Source organism: Pseudopipra pipra, chromosome 6 (genome assembly GCF_036250125.1).
Source record: "Pseudopipra pipra isolate bDixPip1 chromosome 6, bDixPip1.hap1, whole genome shotgun sequence".
NCBI classification, from domain to species: domain Eukaryota; kingdom Metazoa; phylum Chordata; class Aves; order Passeriformes; family Pipridae; genus Pseudopipra; species Pseudopipra pipra.
Window position 1 is genome coordinate 24,317,914 of NC_087554.1, and position 20,411 is coordinate 24,338,324.

The 20,411-nt window shown below is 34.7% G+C and overlaps 1 protein-coding gene across 4 annotated transcripts in view; it reads right to left on the reverse strand.

The window, feature by feature from the left end:
* Positions 1-20,411, reverse strand: part of FUT8 (fucosyltransferase 8) — a 112,300-nt gene that overhangs the window by 31,402 nt on the left and 60,487 nt on the right. For all 4 annotated transcript variants that reach the window (XM_064657838.1, XM_064657837.1, XM_064657835.1 and 1 more), the window contains 3 exons: positions 12,942-13,057; positions 12,622-12,787; positions 6,291-6,405 (listed from right to left, as the gene is read on the reverse strand). In XM_064657838.1, coding sequence (XP_064513908.1) covers positions 6,291-6,405; positions 12,622-12,787; positions 12,942-13,057 — 397 coding nt within the window. The remainder of the gene's footprint in view (positions 1-6,290; positions 6,406-12,621; positions 12,788-12,941; positions 13,058-20,411) is intronic.

The following is a 20,411-nucleotide window of genomic DNA, read 5'->3' on the forward strand; positions in this document are numbered from 1 at the left end:
ATATAATAGTTATGAACAATATTACAGAAATCAAGTAGGAATCACATAATGAAACATAATTTAATAGCGTGACTGCTTATCAATGTTAATATAATGCACTTACTTGGGTTTTAACATTATTCGAAGACTTAACTAAAAACTACATGTAAATATTAGTTTGTGACAAACATGAAGCTAGTTAAGCTAATTTCTTTATGCCTGTGGGTTTTTTCAAATTGCTATACTCAAATAGCAAAAAGACAAGGCAGTATTTGGGCTCCAATTACCTATTGAGAATTTAAAAAGAAAGGGAAGCAGAGATACTTATATATATTGCAGTTTCAACTGGTATTTCCTGGAAAAGGTGGAATTATTAACCATCGATAAGGAAGAAAAATTACATTGCATCAGAACAGCTTGTGTGTTCATTAGCCAAAACTGCCATAAGCAACCCATAAAGGTACTGAGCTGATAAAGGGTAACAGCTAATTTCAAAACCAGCAAAGACTGACAGAAGATTTTTCTTCCTGGCCCAAAGTCACAGAAAAGGATTATGTTATTTTTGACTTGAATGAGCAGTGCACTCTGTTCTCAACCGTAACAACACTGCTCATGACAGACTCCAATATCCAATTAAACGGTCTACATAATCAAGAGAGGGGTGGAAGGGACCCCTAGGAATGTCAAGCCCTGTAACGTTAAAGCCATACAACTGCGTTAAAAACAAACACACACATACAAAAAAAACCAAACCCACAAAAATCCTAAACAAACAAAAACCCTGCAACTGACCAATCACACAAAACATACTGCAATATGTAGAAGATTGGATTATCAAGCCATGCCAGAGTTTACACCTTTTATTTTTCTCAGAATTACTTCTAAGAACAGTGCAACTGAAAATGGTAACATTTTCACAATAGTAAAATGGTTAAAATTATAAATTTCTATGCAAGAGAATGTCACCTAAAATTAAAATGGATTTGCATAACTGGCAAAATGGATTTGATGGTCTTTCATCACAAATAACATGGGCATACAGTGTTGCTCTTACAAAATTCAGGGTTTCCACTGTATTCTTCTCCAGGGCTTTTGGTTGGCCTACTCACAGAAAGTAGGATCAGATGGGAACGATGTCAGAAGTGCCTCAATGTCTCACCACCTTCCAGTGTTTTCAAGTGTGCAGTTAGCCATCAAAACACATGACAAACTGGCAAATGTAAGCTCTTCTCCTTAACATACATTTTACTATACAAAAAATGACTGTGGTTTTTGTAAATTTAAAACCGTTCAGAGAAGTGTACTTGATCCAACAAATCACAGCAGGATAGAGTGGAGCAGGCAAGCAGTCTGCTACAAATTACTAAGTAACCTCATAAACACAGTATGATGTTCATTAAGAAAGCTGTTCTTTTTTATATTTTCAATAAGTATTTTATTCCTTGATGCTACCCAGTCTGCTGGAAGAGACAGTCCCACCCAAATCTGTGAAAAAAAATTTTTTTTTTGAGAGAATGATGTCAAGGAAGGGTGTTTCTTATCCTAGTTATCACAAATGTAGTTCACACCATCTTCTATTGCCCTTTCTTTATGATGCCACTTGTAATGGTTCTTTTTCATATCAGCTCCCCTTAAGACTTTGGTGATGAAAAAAATCCAAACAAACAGAAAACTAAACAAACGACCAGAAGTTTGCCTGAGATGCTGTAAGAAAATGTTCTTCTTTCCCTAGTCAGAAATATTACATATTTGATTTGAGAGACAGAGATTCTTATCTGTCTCTAATGTTAATTCCTCTAGTTTGCACCTACTCTCCTACAACACACAAGCTTCAGCTGGAGTAAAACATTCCAGTATGCAGATGGACTAACCACACTACACTCCTCAATCTACTAAGTAGAAATTCTAGAGAAAACCTCATATAAATATTAGCAGTGATCACACTTTAAGTGGTTATTATCCAAATGCCATAATATCAGATACTGAATTTACTAAGTAACCTTATGAGGAAAACTCAAGACATGTTTCAAGACATTCAAAAATCAAATAATTTTTCACGTGATAGAAACAATTCAGTCCCTTTCTAAACACGCATAAAAAGTCAGAAAGATTGGCTCTTTTTAACTCTTTTGTTTCCCTTTCATATCTATTTTGTCCAAAATGTTAACTTTAAAAATGCTTAGTTTCATTCATATGCCTAAATTATCTTTTCTAATGTTACAGGGAAGGAACTCTTCCAGTGCTGTGTAATAAATTCAACAATCTAGCAAAAATGGGAAAAGATCTGCAAGGTACAAATGAGCTTACAATATCAAAGTGAATTATCAGGATTCTCTATATTTGGAGTACATAGCATAAAACTTCTAAGGATGCTGAGTGTATCACAGGGAAACTGAACCACTATATGGTCTGCCTATTAAAGAAATCATCTCTTCTCCCAGAACCGTGCCCATACTGACAGATGGCTGAAATCCTTCGGCTACTGTCCTCCTTCACCATAAAAGTAGTAAAAGCTGATGGAGAATTTTCTATGACAATTTTTCTACTTTGTGCTTCAAATTAGTTTGAATATATCAACATCAACAACACAGTATAACTATATTACAAGTTGTTTCTCATGAGTGAAGTGGAATAACTGGGAAAATATATAATACATTTGATTTGCTTCATTAAAGGATACATGTTTACACTTTTCAAGACTTACAGTTGTGAGAGCATCCTTTTGCATGTATGCAAAGTGCCCAGAGCCTTTTTTTATTGTTATTGTCATCTTAGCATGAGCACTTTTATTAAGAATATGTATCAGTAATTTTAATGTAAGGGAGAAAGGATTTAATATACTTTAAGACAGAAAAATCTAAGTGACACATTAAATCGCCAAAAATACAGGGAAACCTAGAAACCTCAGAATAAAATCTTGTAAGTAACTTGCTTTTCTTTGCATACATACAAACCTTCAAATAAATAGCATAAATATGGCAAACTATGACTAATATAACTGATGTGTTGTTGAGTACTTAGTAACCTTTCTCACCTGCTTATATTTTTAACCTTCAAAGCTGAACAGAAAGCTCTGATTTTTTTTTAAACAAAGGCAAAAATATTCTGCTACTGGGAGACTGCACGCTGAATCAGAAACTTCCTAAAATAAATAGAACAAAAATAAGCACAAAAGGGAAGAGACAGAAAACTGCTGCTCTCGTAATCATTTACTCACTTGATTACAGTACTACAGGTGCCCTTGTCTCTTGCACCTTCTCTTCAACTGTTTGATAATAAACATCTCTGAAAATAAGTTCTTTTGCTTAAATGTAAGTTCCTAGCTTTTTAAATGTTGCTCTAACTACAGGGAACTAGTTACACGTAGCCTCATTAAATCAAATTTATGGTAATGTTATCCAAATGAAGTAGCAGTCATTGCTATTCACAATCATTCAGCTAAATGACTTCCCAGGGAGATGTCCCAAAATAATGCAGCTGTCACTGTTCAACATGTACCAGAAAAAAGCTACACAGTCCTTACCTACTTAACTAAAATAAAAAATTACAAATATGTTCCATATAATTCTTTTTGGCATTGAGTTGAGGGGCAAGGGTTTTTGAATTTTTAATTCTATTTTATTTTTTAATACAGGTATATTATTAATAAAGGGGTATATATGTGTAATTTCAAACCATGGACTGCTTTACATTGCTGCTTATTTGCTAAACCCAAGAACTTAGTACTCTTTTGATGACTTGCACAGTCACTATAATAAAAATATCAACATTTATCAAAGCTAGAATTACATTTTTTGGAAAATATGTACTGCCCTTCCTCAACTTAAACCACAAAGACAATTACAAGGAAACACATGTCCCTTCTTTATGGTTTCTAGACCCTTTCATACGAAATAGTCACATGGAATTTCATGTGCAGCAGTAATACCTCTGTATGTTTCCAACTTCACCAGTGATGATTTATTAAAAATACAAAACAATGTAATTTCCTCTGTAATAGTAAAAAGAGGGAAATACTAATTTTCGTGTTTCTCAGTGGAGATGGACCCATAATGATTAAATTCATATTTTAAATGCATAAATATGAAAAAACATGCTTTTTCCATGACCAAAATTTTATAATTGACTGCTTTTTAATAAATTTATAAATAAAACAGAAACAAAATGGCCTGTATGAAGTAAATTGATCCAAGTATGTCAGACCCATTTCCAATTCCAAATCTAATACCACAGCTTTCTGTAAACCACCTGCTCATGCTCATCAACATGTTTTCTTCTGAAGATAATGAGGATAAAGATAGCTACCTCTCTTGGAAGTGCCTGAGGATATAATAAATTTCCTGAAAGACTTAACTACTTGTACTACTTGAAATGTTAGGATTCTGTATGTGTTGTGACTTGGCATTGGTTTCACTCTTAATATTGCTTCTACTTTTTTTTTTTTAAGTGAGAAAAAATTAGCTCAATAAAGAGGAAAGTCCATTATCATAGATTATATGCATCTAAATAAATTTTAGGAGCACCTAGCTGGTCTTCCAGCTCTTCTGTCAGTAAGTAAATTTATTTCAACTTCACTAGAAAACAATGTACACATTTACCTAATGCTTCAATTTTGAGCTTCTGCTCTCCTAAGCAACTTTTATTCTTGTTATTCATTATACATACTTGGAGGTCCTAATCTTGAACTCTATCCTGACCATTGCAAAACATACAATAGGAAGACAATCACTGTTCAGAAATATGTCTAAATAAGACAACAAATGGATACCATGCAAGAAGAGGAAAAGGTAGAGAAAGACTATATTTATCGGCATGAAAAGTAGTTACAGTACACCACTGCCAAACAGTGACATCAAAAATGAAAGAATGAGGAACAGTTCTCGGGAAAGAGTTTGAAGGAATACAATAAAGTGATGACTCCTGCATAATTTACAGGGATGTTTTTTCCTCAGACGGGTGCCTTTTTTTATTTAACAAGCAACAAATACATAGTTTGGTCACAGAAGATTCCAACAGGTGAACTGTGAAATAATGAACATCTCAGAAACAAATTCAGCTACTTACACAAGAGAAAAGATCAGGCATTAGGAGTGACCATACAATACAGGTGCACACATGCCACAAAAAATAAACCAAGTACAAATAAAACAGATTACATTAAATATCTTTTTGATCACTACATAAATAGCTCCATGCATTCAGACATGAAAAAAGTCCCAAAACCTTCAGAACAAGTTTTATTTAAATTTATACACACACACAAGCACATGTATTAAAAAGGCCTTATGCACTCAAAATATGAGCATCTATGAGAAGTCTCACACATCTGTTGAAACAGTCTAGACAATATACTATACAAGCACTTCAAATTTGCATACTCGTGTTTTTAAAAATGGTTTTGTTCAGAAGTTTGATACAAGGACTTTTATATTTTTGTTTTAAACAGCGTGCAAACATATTTTTGAATTCTGACACTCTAAGGATTAAAAAAATAAACCAGACTTATCTTTTATAATAAAACAAGGAATTCAAATAGCTAAATACAGCCCATTGAAAACCCCGGATCCAAAAAAATAACCACACACACAAGGAAACACATAACCAACAACAAAAGTCCGAACCCTAAAGATTTCCTTGAAATACTATCTTCCATATACACATAAAATATATGTTTGAAACAAATGTTATAATTTCTTTTCTATGTAATTCATTCATATAACAACATTTACTTTAAAACATTGTGTAATTACTCTATTACAAGGGCACAGCTAAGTGCTATATACATAATAATAAAAAACGTTTACAGAATCACAGAATATGCTGAGTTGGAAAGGACCCACAAGGATCATCAAGTCCAGCTCCTAGCCCTGCACAGGACCATGTCCAAGAATCACACCATGTGCCTGAGAGTATCATCCAAACACTTCTTGAACTCTGTGAGCCTTAGTGCTGTGACCACTTCCCTGGGAAGCCTGTTTCAGTGCTCAACCACCCTCTGGGTAAAGAACGTTTTTCTAATATTCAGCCTAAACATCCCCTGACGCAACTTCAGGCCATTCCCTCGGGTCCTGTCACTGGTCACCACAGAGAAGAGATCAGTGCCTGCCCCTCCTCTCCCTCTCATAAGGAAGTTGTAACTGCAATGAGGTCTCCCCTCAGTCTCCTCCTCTCCAGGCTCAACAGACCAAGTGACCTCAGCTGCTCCTTATATACCTTCCCCTCGAGGCCCTTCACCATCTTCATTGCCCTCCTTTGGTCACTCTCTCATAGCTTGACTGAATTACCTTGATTCAAAAGCGTTATTCTCTTACCTGTAAATAAGTTATTCTCCTCTGTACCAAATCTGTTAGATCTTTGGCCTCTTTTTCTCGCCAATCTCCTGCTCCATCTGTTTGACTGAGGTAGTACAAGTCGGTCATTATTGACCTATAAACAACAACGGAAAACAATCTTAAAAAAAATGGGAAACAATCTTGGCATTACTAAATTGGAGGATTAAATTAAAGATAAACTAAAGTGATATTTCAATTGTAGCCTCAAAAACAGTTTCTTCATGCCACCTCCTACTCCACAATTCAAACAGCAGCCAAGAAAGATTGAGTGTGTCCTTCATCTAACGTACGTTCCATACCCATGTATTAAACAGGAGATGGGTTGGAAAAAAATCTTGGGCATAAGACTTGCTTGATACAAAGCATTTGGGTTTGGTATGTGCCAAAGCAAACTAAAAGGAAAGCACAGTTCCATGCTAGATACATTATCCAGTGGTGCCACATGGAAATGCAATAGTGATTGCTACAATACCTTCTATTATAATGCATTGTTACTTTTCCTCTTGCAATTATCTTACTATGCTTGTATAGAATATATTATTACAAGTGTCTTTAGCACAGGTACAACATATTTCTGTTAATGAAAAGTAACTATAGGATATTATTACAAGGTTTAGTAAGCAGTATGTACTATAATATGGAGCTCCTTCCGATTCTGGAAGGAGACAGCAGTGTTCCACCTGCTTACAATGACTTCATGCCACTAATACTCAAATAGAAAAGAAATAAAAAAATTAAAAATTCTAAACAGACTCATAGCCATACAAGTCCATATTACAAAAATTGAATTTTGATGAACTATCAAATACTAAATTGAGGTTATGTAATACACTAGAGATTCTCTTCTTGGGGTTATAACATTTCATTTGCCAAATAACAGAATAAAGAATATCTTGTTATGAGAAGATAAATAATATATGGCATTTATTTGTTAAAATTAGCCAGATTATTTAAAATTACTGATTTTGTGAAAAAGAGTTCAAACAGTACCATCTAGGAAAAGATTTTTTTTTAATCTCTGTGGCTTTTGGGAGGAAATACTAAACGAGAGGCATATTATTTAAAGTGTTTGTTAAAACATTAATGGTTATTCTAAAAGTAAAAGGTAGCCCAATTCAGAACTAATAATTTCAGACTTGGTTTCACATATTGAGAATATTTAAAATTGCTAAACACTTCTCCATAACAATGCTAAAGTTTTAACTTTGCACCACATTTCTTAATATTTTCAACTGAACTTTAGATGTTGTAATTTATTGCCTGAAATTCTTGATAAACCACAAGTTTAATCACTTGTGAGAAAGAGATGCAACAGAACAAAGGCAGAGAAATTTGGGAAGTGACAAAAAAGGAGCATGAGGATAAGAGAAGTATATTTCATAACAGTGTGTGAAGGTCCCGTTGTTGGCAGCACCTGTTAGTACTGGAAGCACAGAGGTAGTTAGCTAAGGCAAACAAGCTTAGCAAGTGAGAGAGGAGCAGACTGTGTATCCCTATTAAGGTAACTATTTCCAGTGACACAGTATATAAGCAATAAACACTGAAATAAATCAAATTGGAACAGGCCTATCTTTATCAGCAGAGTTATCATACAGAGTTCTCCTGCTAATAACCATATTCATGGATCTGTAGCTTTTCACTCTCATACACTCTCATACACACATTCTGGCCTTTACACCCACGCTTCTACACAGGGTAGCAGTGACACTGATCTATATAGCATCTAATGTTGTTGTATTACATATTATACCCAAATTGTTCAGCAGCAGTAACCTTCACCTTCTGCCAATCAACTGGAAGAACTTTATCTACATTCTAATCTCAAACAATATAAACTGGATTTTCTTTTGCATGGTAATTGAGCTTGAAACACCCTATTGCAGTTTTGCAAACAAATAAACCATTTAAAGTATCATCAGGTAACTAGTATTGAACCAGTAACTATTAAAGACACACAATACTCAAAGTAATGTGCAAACACAGTTTAGGGAAAATTAGAACAGAATTAATGATGGAGTAAACCTAATATAATAGATTATACACAAATAACAGATAAAGAGTCTGCTGCTCTTAAGACAGTGTTTTCCAATTTACAGAAAGCATTTAGGCTAGTAGACATATTAGAAAAGGAAACCCATGTACTTTCTTGGGAGTTTAAATATATTTTTCTTCCCAAATGGGATGCAACCATTTTTGGGTGTTTAAAGACAAAATATAAATTTAAGGTCTAAACACTAAAAAAAAAATCTTCTATCATTAAAAGCAGCTGTGTAAGCACACAGCCATATTTTAAACAATTTTCAAATGCTCTTTCACAAGTCTTAAAAAGGGTCTTTTGTGTACTTCTGATGTAAGTAACCAGTATAGACTCCTTTTACTTTATAGAAATATACTTCCAGCAAATATTGACATAAAATAACTGAAAATATAAAGTTTACCAATTAAAAAACATTCTCTCTCAGACCTTAAATAATTTTTACTATTTCTACAGAAAAAATTGTCCAAATTTTATATTATTGGCCATGGTGTCCATAGCAAAGGAAAGGCAGTAAGTAACTTTTAATAATCAGCCTTACAGATGAAATATAATTATTTTCCATCACTACTGAGGTAAGACAAATTATGAGAGAGCCATTATACAGCCTCAGTGGCTTGAGACTTTAGGTAAAGGCAGCTTTGCTCACTACAAACCATAAAGAATATCAAATAATTTGCAGGAAATTTTTATGAATTCATGAAAGAGTTTTCAGATAGTACCCACAGTCTTTAAAAAAAAATTATAAAATCTGAAGTAAACCAGGAACTGAAAAATTAATAGGTGTTATCACACAGAAATTATTATAAAGGTAGTTCTATTTTAAGACACAGTCATAGAGACCTTCTTTCTTTGATTGTTAGTACTGAGAAACGTGCATTTTTAAGTTTACATCTGCTAGGGTTTTTTGAGTGTGACCACCATGAAGGCTTATTAATGCAGATTTAGAAAAGACACAAATAGCAAAGACCAGGGTCAGGGGCCATGTAGAGAGTTAAAAGTAGATGGACCAGTGATTCATGAGCCCAGGATAGGCAAGTGCAGACAAAAGATTAGCCTGCAAAGTATTATTAGAGGCTACTGCAGGTGGTAAAATGCAGAAAACTTCAGACAGTGGCATTGCAGATATTTAATATCACACTTGTTCTTTCATTATGCTACTAACCAACAATATCAATTAATTGTTATTGTTGTTTCACATCATAAAATAAATCTTGGACCTGCTCTTAAAAGCATTTTTCTCCTGCAAAGTATAATGACGGAAAAAATCTGGCTACATATTTCACATGCATTTGATTGCCAAAATAAAGGGACGGAGAGTGGGTATTTTTAATAATCAGTCTAGACAATTATTCCAGTCATAAGGCAAAATTACACTTAAATCTCCTAGGAATTTTACATCAACAAATAAAAACTAAAAGAAAAATCTGTGATTCAATGGAAATAATGTGAAAATTTGTCCAAACATTATGCATCAAATGTTGGCCAAATACCACAAAATCCCTGCTGACAGCTGTTCCCCAGGAGGAGAAGGAATGAAACTAACTCAGTAACAGCCACCTTGTCAACAAAGGAAACAACCATGACAACTAGAGCATTAATTTGCTCTTTTTTATTAACTCTGTATCAAGTAGTCTTTCCAATGTTAAGATGAAGTTACTCTCAACAGCTCTCTTCCCTATAGCAACGAGAAGAACACAATTATGTAATTCCCAATGCAGAAAACTCTGTGTTGGGCAACGTTGTTTTTCAAACAGAATAGGTAGTGAAACACTTCACAAAAACATATGCGAGACTGGCACTCTCTGAGGGAAAAATCTACACAGCCCCTAGGACATAGTCAACAAACAGTGATTAAGGCATCCAATAAGAAGCACTACCTTACTTATCTCATCTCATCATTTGATCACTACCCACCTCTTTTATTTGCTTTCCCACATAAGGACAGCATGACAGACTGCTTTAAGTACTTATAATTAACACTAATCTTTTTAATCCAAATATTAAAATATGTATTAAAATTTCTAAGATATCTATTCATGTATATTCATGTATAAATATATAAATATATAAATAAGTAATACCAGCTTCACTTCCAGTGTTCCATTCAAGTAAGACAGCACTTTTTAAGACAGCACTGTCAATGAAAGGGCATTTGGCAACTTGTTTAATGCCTTTAAAAAAATTCAAGTGCACATATACTTAAAAAAATTAAACCAAAAGAACAAAAAAATCCAGCAATAACAAAAAATCCCCAAACACTAAAAACCTGTTATTCTCAGAGTGAATGAGAGCATCTCATTTGCTCATTCCAAACTTATGCTATGTTCCTTTCAGGAACAGAGACCAGATGGACTGTGTGGAGGGAAGATGAGACCACTCCTTCCCTGGGGAGCTCCTGTGCATTGTGAGGGCAAAGAACACTCCAGAGACAGCAGTGCATCACATGCCAAAGGATGTGCACACAAAGAACTGGGAGTTTTCTGCAACTCACATGTCAAGACTGAAAGATTAAAGGAAAAGAAGCAAATAGCTTGACCTTAAAGGTGAAAGAAAAAAATTCCTTGGGAGTAGAGGCAACCAAGAAGACAAGGTAATATTATTGCTTGAAGGCAATATTGTAAGCACACCAAGAACACAGGCTGAATATTGTAGAAACATTTTTGTATCTGTTTTCTCGTATGCAATTCCTTCGAATTTCCATACTGTAAATAGATGGTCTACATTTTAGTTTAATAAAACCTAGTTTCTGGCTGTTTGGCTTTAGCTTAAATAACTTTAGTTTTCTTTGAGGATCTCACCATACAGTAAGGTCTACACAGATCTACTACTAAGACTCAAGAGACTCCAGGATATTCCGCTTTTGATAACCACTGTGACAGTTAAAAGAAAACATGTATTCAACACAAAAATTGTCAAATTAAAAAAAAAAAAAGCGGATGTGATTGCTTGTATCGTATACAAACTTCTTCCAGTACCACAGTGGTTTCACACTTCCACACTGGGATTCATCTCATAACTTTTAAAATTCAATGCAAGGGAGCTATGCATTTCTAGAATGGGTTTCACCTCATCCTTAAGTACAGAGAGATGTGAACATAAGGCTGTCAGAAATACAGATACTTGCAAATTGGGCTTATTGAATTAATAGTCATTGGTGTAGAAAGGAAAAGGACTTATCCTGGGAGGCAGGGACATAAAAACCTGGCATCAAACACACATTATTCAAGGTTTCACTGTGATGACTGCCTCATCCTGGCTTTATAAACAGGGCAAAAATGTGTACACAAGTGATTTTATTACCATGATGAACATCAGAAAGTCTGGCATTAGACTACTTGCTCAAGTTTTTGGCAGAGATAGTTTAAAAAGTACGTAAGAATCAATGACCTGTAGTCCAAGAAACACAAACAGAAATAACTTCTATGAAGAACAAATATTTCTGAGGGGAGATAACTGTAGAAAAAACTGTCCAAGGAAGTGGCAGATTCTCTGTCAGTTCAGTGTTCAACTGAAGATCTCAAGTCTTTAGGAAAATTCTACTTCAGCCAAGCACTACTTTTATTTCAGTCAAACATACATAGCTGCACTTGAGTGAGAAATATTTGGATGAAATTTAATCACATCCTTTATATGAATAATAACTCTCAACAATTAAATAGTCCCTTCTCACTTTCAACTCAATCAAACTGTGATAAACTGGATTTTGGGATTATGGAATATTAAATTACAAAACTTAATGGACTATATTATTTGCCCCCATTGATAATCATAAATAGAAATAAATACATATTATCTTTAAACTATGTTTTAAATAGTATTTAAATTATTTCTAAAGAATTGAAAATTCTTACCATTTTTTCCCTTTAGTACAGTATTATTTTCAAAGGCTCATGCTTTATTACTGATGCTTACACATGCAGATCGCAGCTTTTTTTGGGAAATTGATACTTGTTTAAGATGGTATATCTAGTTAATTCAACTATTTTCTTATAACTGTTTACTGATAACACACAAACTGTCACAGCAATCCTGTTGGGAACAGAGTTATAAACATAATACGCTTAAAGACAGATTTCATTGAATTTTTAACAGTTTCTGGATTAATTTTGTTCAGCATGAACAAAACTCATACAGAATATTTTAATATGATACAAAAGGTACTCCAACAATGCGGAGGCCAAAAGATTGACAACTAAAAATATAAGTTCCAATGCACCTTTGAACAACATAACAACAGTTTAATTAAAAGTCAAAATCAACTAACAGAAGTACCTTTCCTGATGACCCAAATCAGACAGAAATTCATCAATGCGTGTTTGCAGTTCATTTCCTTCTAGATTTTTCAATTTCTTCAGTTCACTCTGGAGGAAAAACCAAAGTTCCTTAGCCCCATTTTCAATTCTCCTCCTCAGTATTTCATGGTCTTTTCCAAGGCCTTCTATTTAAAAAAAAAAAATCAAAAAGTATAAAAGCATCAGTAATTGTAGCTTTTTTTTTAAGGGTTTATTTGTTAAGAAGCCAATACATTTGTGATATGAAATACCAAAACACCAAAACTTGTTTCAGAAGTAAAAGAAAATTTATCTACACACCATCTCCTGTCCGCTTCTTATAGTTTTCTATTTGTTCTTTGGCCTTTAGAAGTTGCTCCTCTAAAGCATGTACCTTTCCTGCAGCTGGTCCCTGATCAATGGGACCATCTGGTATCCTAGGATATAGAAAATAAAAAAGTCATATCACTTATAATTATTTGATAAATTATTTGCATTAGCAATTCAACTCTCCTCTCATTTTTATGCCATACTGATTTACTGATAAACCTTGGTCATATTTTCTTAAAACCAAGAAGAAATTAAACATATTAAAGATTTTAAAACCTCGATCCCATAGAAGAAAAACAGTTCATAACATGGCTGCAGCATACAGATTCAACCTGATGCTGAACTCTGTTCTTTACAAGACTTCCACTCACTGATAAGAACAATTCTAGGCTCCACTTGTGAAAATAGTATTTGTGGCAGCTTAACAACCATTTGTTGAACTGACTGGCATGCAAACAAAGCCTAATCAACAGACATACCTTCACAAGACTCAAGTTCTGACTACTTTTTATATTCACACATAAAATACATTCTGCTCTTGAATGCTGGCCATATATTCTTAGAGAACCAGAGCTCCAGCACTTCAACTGCACTCTTAAGTCTTCCTACACATTTGCACAAGATTATTTCAATGTATTTTCTGTACTCAGAACAAGATCCAACCTTCTTAAATTTGCCATAATGATGATTTTTTTATGACAACTCTAGTATTTTAAACTGTTGGTCACCAAAAACAACACCAAACAACAGCAATTGTAACTTCCAGTTCTGAAATCTCTGGTATGTGAACACAGGAAAAGTATGGAAATACGTATCATGAAATCTATGAGCCATAAATCAGCCCTGAGGGTATTACTGAGGTTTGTTCATCATCCAAACTTGAATTCATATATTAATAAACTGAAATTATTAAATTTTATTAATCAGATGCAAACTTCTATTTGCCTCACAAATTTAACGTAGGGAAAGTAAAAATCCTTTCCATTTCAAGAGAAATGACACTTCTGGTTAAAAATTATTCCACCTTTTATTAGCTTTTGTAAGAGCTGACCCTGAAAAGGATTAGAGGAAGCAGATGTGCAATGAAAAGTCTTGAGAACTGCAAAGAATACAGAATTCTTGCAGAACATGAAGACGATTCTTCATTTGTAAGGGAATATGAGCATAAATAGAAACAGATATTCTCTCTACCCACAAACACACAGTTTCAAGGCACCATATAGGAAGACGCCTTGACAGGCAAAAGATACCTTTAGCATAGAGAAAACAGTGGTTTGAGGGAGCATCTTCACTGTAAAAAAGAAATGACAGCATTTTAAATATCCAACTGAGATGTCATTAAGGTCTCTCAGATCTAGATAACTAAACATCAATAAAATTTCAGGAATTGATGAAAAGTTCCTTTCCACTGGAACAGTTGAAGGGAATAAAGAACTGATATGGGCATCAGAAAGTTGTATCACATAAAGCACAGCATTTAAGCCCTTTTTTCAGAAGAGGGTGGGAGAGGTGGAAGAGGAAGCTACGTAGCTTTAAAGAAATTTAGTAAAAGTTCTATTAAAGCTGTTAAAGCTTCCTGTTGAAAGCAGATTTGTGTTTTAAAGCTACATATTGTGTTTCTGTGGCCAGGTTTTGGTAGTGGGGGGGCTACAGGGGTCGCTTCTGTGAGAAGATGCCAGAAGCTTCCCTCATGTCCAGTAGAGGCAATGCCAGTCGGCTCCAGGATGGACCCACCACTGGCCAAGGCCAAGCCAACCAGGAAAGATAGTAATGCCTCTGTGATAATAAGAGAAAAAAGAAGGAGAAAAAAGTTATTGGGTAGATGAAAATTCCAGCCAGAGAAGAGTAGAATGAGAACATATGAACAACAATGCAGACACCAAGATAAGTAGAAAAGGAGGAGGTGCTCCAGGACCAAAGCTGAGGTTCCCCCACAGCCCGTGGTGCAGACCATGGTGGAGCAGCTGTGCCCCTGCAGCCCATGGAGGGCCACGGGGATGCAGAGATCCACCTCCAGCCCATGGAGGAGACCCACACTGGTGCAGGTGGGTGCCCAAGACAGAGCAAGGCCCTGGCAGGGACCTGCTGACCCACGGAGACAGGAGCCCATGCTGAAACAGGCTTTCCTGGTAGGACCTGTGGCCCTCTGGGGGACTCATGCTGGAGCAGCCTGTGCCTGAAGGACTGCACCCTGTGAAAAAGTGACCCACATTGCAGCAGTTTGTGAAGAACTGTTGCCTGAGGGATGGACTCACACTGGAGAAGTTTGGAAAGGACTATCTCCCATGGGAGGGACCCCACGGGAGCAGGGGAAGGACTCCTCTCCCTGAGTAGCAGCAGAAACAACTGACCACAACCTCCATTCCCTGTCCCCCTGCACTGCTGGGAGGGAGGAAGTAGAGCTTGGAAGGAGGGAGGGGTGGAGGGAAGGTGTTTTTAAGATTTATTTTACTTCTCATTCTCCTGCTCTGATTCTGTTAGTAATAAATTTAATTAATATTCCCACTTTGAGTCTGTTTTGCCCATGATGGTGATTGGTGAGTGATCTCTCACGGCCCTTATTTACTCATGAATTCTTCGTTATATTTTCTCTCCTCTGTCCAGTTGCAGAGGGAGTGAGAAAGTGGTTTTAGTGAGTACCTGGCATCCAGCCAGGGTGAACCCACTAAAAGATACCATGATAAATAAAATGCAATTATCATTAACTGCTCATATATCTGCTTTTTTATGCACTAAGAGAACAAGCATGTAAAAACTGAGTAAAATATTCTAATCTTAAACATGTGCACTCTCTAAATATACTCTATCAACAATCCATTTGTGAATTTCTTTCTACAACAAATTTACAGTATACAAACAAACTTTTAAAAAGTATATTGAAAGACATTTATGCTCTTACAATAGTTTAAAACCACCAGATTGAAATGTATCTGCTGACTTGGTTCCACAATTTGTATTGTGACAGAACAACTAACTACAAAATTACCAGAAAAAAATGGCTTATCTTGTACAAGTCACATACCCTAAAGGTAGAATCTGTGAAGAACAATAGGGTAAGAGGATACAAAATCATTACCATAAGAAGTCTTAAGACAGCGCACACATCCTCTTCACATAAGGAAAGTCTGTTAAAGTAGTAATTACAGAATCCTACAGAAGGATAGTTGCAGATGATATGAAAGCAGCATAATAATTCTGCTCATTTGATATAATTAAGATCTTAGAACAGTACATTCCTTTTAACAATCAACTTGCTTTGGCATACTTCAATAAAAATGTTTATCATACTTAGGCTGTTAGATAAAAGGAGTTAGGATGAGGGGGGACATTCTCCAAGCTAGTTGTTTGGACTTTCAAAAATTACATCATTTTAGGATAAAACTAAGATATCTTATGCTTTTTGCAGTTTTATCTCTACATCTGTTACCTCATTAGACTCAGAATTACTGTCTTCCTCACTTTCATCCAGTCTCAAAATTAAGGAAAAAATTCTTCTCTGCAACCAGCACAGCTTGCTTGTTATTGCCCTCTACAAGTACTTCAACTGAGTTGGAGATATGATAACATTTGAAGGAAAAGCATTTGAATTAAAATCCTTATCTATTCTCCTGGCATCATCAATGCAGATAACTTTTAGAGCACAATATCCTAGCAATTATGTGTACTTATTAATAAAAATTCCTGTTGAAAAACAGGAATTCTTACCAAAACAATTATTACCAGAATAATTCCTGACAACTGATTTGCTCCTTAGAATATAAGAAGTCAGTTTAAAGTAAATTCATCTAAACTATGACAATCCTGATCAGCAATAAAAAACATGTCAGTAAGCATCTAGCACAGAATATCCATCACTTATTGCTATGACAACACTGTAAATTCAGTTATTAACAGAAAATAAACACAATTATAATTCACTTAAATGGGCAATCAAGTTAATACACCGAGTAGTGGGTTTATTTGAATTCTCAATACTTACTGTGTGATGATGCACGCTGTTTCCTACCATTTTATAGTAAATACAAATTATCTTTTCCATAATCAACTCATCAAATGCAGATATTACTGTATAACTTTAAACATTAAAAAAATTATATCCTAGAGAAACCCTGTTTCTTGCTTTGTCCCTTCTTTAGTAATCCAGCTACATTTTAAGACATGAAAAATAATCCATACCACTGAGGCCACTTCACCTTCAGGTAACATAGAGGGGCAATGACAAAGTTGTGATCTCTAGTCTGGATCTCTGAAGGCAAAAAGAATCCCTTAAAAATTAATCATAGTGACATTCAATTTAGCTAGAAGAACTGCCATACTATGTAAAAGAATTGTAAAAATAATTTAAAACAAAACATAAATTATAAAAACCATTTAAATCTTTTTCTGTTTCCAAGATATTTAAAAGGTTACCCTAATTTATCAGTAAAAGGAAAAATGTAAGATTTCACAAGTTCACACTCAACTATTTTCTCTTTTTGTTTATACCCAAGATCTTTGTATGAAGCTAGAAGGTTTATAACTCAGTAAAGCCACGTTATGATTGTCTTTTCTTCTTTCACTTTTTTTTCTTTCCCAAGATGAAAATCACGTTCAACTATTAATGACCACTGACACAAGCAAAAAGAATACAGGTTGTTACTTCACCCTCCTAAGATAAAACCCCCTCAGTAACTAAAACTGAAAGAAAACACTCAATGTTATCTGGAAATAAAAAGCAAGCAGCATCCATTATCAATTTAAATCAGCACAGTCCTAATTAGTGTTGATTTATATCCATTGAAGATGTGTCCCTTCCCTTAATTCAGAATTGTACAAAAAACAGTAAAAAGAGCAGAGGTGCACACCATATAGTTCAGCTATCTTCATCCGTTGCAACAGCCTCAGCTTCAAACCTGAGATACTTTAAATACATGTAATAGGAAACCACACTTTAAAAGAATATTTAAGTTTTTATCAACCCAGAGCTATTCATCTATCCAAAACCCTTTCAGTGTTTTCCACAGGCTTACCAGGCCCAGTACCTGCCCAGAATTATGTACTTTTAATAGAGTTGGTAAAGATCAATTGATCTGGAGTTTGGATTCTATACCAGCCCCAGCACCTGCTACTTTAAAGCAACTGTAGTGCTCTTTCAAAATTAAACTCTGATCTCTTCTTTCTCAAGCTACTCCGAACTATGAGAACAATGTCTAGAGATACCTGTGTTTGGTTTTATTTGTTTGATTACATTTTGCCCTTTTCCACTCTTGTTCTGCTTTATAACGCATAGTCCTATTCAGATTAAGAAACAGGTTATCAGATTTATCAAAAGAATTGCAGGTTCTACAAAAGGCAATATTTAATAGACTCTAGGAAGCAAATATAGTCTGAATGAGACGTATTGGTAATATGTACACAATACGAATACATTTAACAAGATTCTCTATTTCCCTGAAGAGAACTCTGAAATTACTGCTTCCTATACTGCCAGGCTTATCTTCCACAAATGTACCATAAAATATAAAAATTTGACTACCACCCAGCAACACACAAAGGAAGCCCAGGACAGGGATGAAGCTTAGGACAGGGATGAAGGCATACACAGTTTCACAGTTTCCATCTAAGAAAATGGGACATTACAAAAGCTGACATTTTAAGCCCTCCTCCTCCTAAAAGCCTTATATCACCTATCTGCAACAGAGACAGTCTTTAGCTTTCATAATGTAATCCTAACAGTAAATAAAAATTTTAGGTAAAACTACATTACAAGCTGTGTTACAGGCAAATGATGAAAAAACTTAATGTAATACTTTGATTTGATTCTTACTCTCTTATGGACTTTCTCTTAAATAACTACAAAAATTGTACTAAAGATTTTCCTTTTTGCTGCAAGACCTACTATGTCTGTATTAAGTGTTCTTGAAGGGGCTCATTCAGTTCTACTGGAATAGTAAAAAAACAATCTCTAAAAGCCTCTGTTTTATTACTATTTGCAGTAATGAAATCTAGACTGCTTCTAAAATCAACCCAGTTTTGCTCACACAATACTGTTTATGATCATACAAGAATTACGGTAACCTCCAAATCTCATTATACCACAATATTCATGCACGTAATTTAAAAAACTCAGACAATACAAAACACTTTTCATTCCATTTATCTTCTGCATCACTAATATACATCTGTGCCTCTTTACAGCCCACAAGTAAGGTTTTTACAAAGCATCTTATCAGCAAAAGAAAAACTACAGTAGCTTCTCATGTAAGGCTTTTTAAATGCACCATAAAAACTAAGTGGTGCCTGAAGTCATTACAAGTAATCAGGAGTGCACCACAAAAGTGTATTCAGTTCCTAAAGGATTTTTTTTTTATATTTCAGGTACTTTTCAAAAAGATGTGAGTGTTCCAATTTGCACTATTGCAAAGGTACATATTAGAAAATAAGTATCTCAAAATACGCTCCCCAAAAATCCGTACAAAAATATGAACTATTCTTAACCAATACTGGTAATAAATTAGAAATAATTTTTAAAAAATCATAAAATCAAGAGAACATGATGTATTTTGTGAAATCAAACACAAAAATGCTTGGGGTGGGAGGGAAACACAAACCAAAATAACCCAAAAAAATACCTCTCCCTGTCCTAAAATTCTACTCCTCATGCATCCTGTGTGAAAAGAAGAAACCAGGGGAAAAAATTTAAAAATCAGTCATGATTTAAGTATCATAGAGCAAAAAAGGGCTAATATTTTTTAAAATTTTCTTGCATATATGAAATTTTTTAACTTTTGAACGTTTAGTTTTGCATGCACATAAGGTGTGTTTCATAAGGCACATTTTTGGTTTTCTTTTTTTGCTGTTGTTGTCTTTGGGGAGCTGCTACATAAATTGGTAGTAAAAGAGGATTCAAATCTCAGGGTGGAAAGATCACTTCTTGTCGTTGTATGTTGGCATTCATAGATGGTTGAATGAAAATAAGCATAGCCCAGCTCCTGTTTTCAGCCATCCTAGAGGACTGACACTTTTATCAGAAGGATGTCAGAGAAGTCACAGGAACCCATAATAATGGGAAATTCCAAGCAATTGAAAGGTATTGTATTTACACACAGTTTACCATATAAATAACATCCCAATGTAATTAAAGATGAAATAGCAATTTCCTCTAACTTCAAAGTGGAAATGAAAAAACAACTTATGCTTTCATTAAACTACTAATTCTTGTAACCATACCTGCCTTCTATCCCTTCCTCCCTATCCTAACTAGCTATTATTATTGGCACAGCTAGATATTATAATAATTTTCTACCATTCACGAAACTTCTTTTCCCACTAAGATAAACTCTGTTAACTTGGAGCTTTTTATCATCCAAAAGTTTTATCTAATAGTGTCAAAACTAGTGTGGTTACTCAGATGTTTGTTTATTGTTACAATTTTACAGGTAGGCACTCTCATCTTGTTTAAACTCCTCCACAAGTAACATT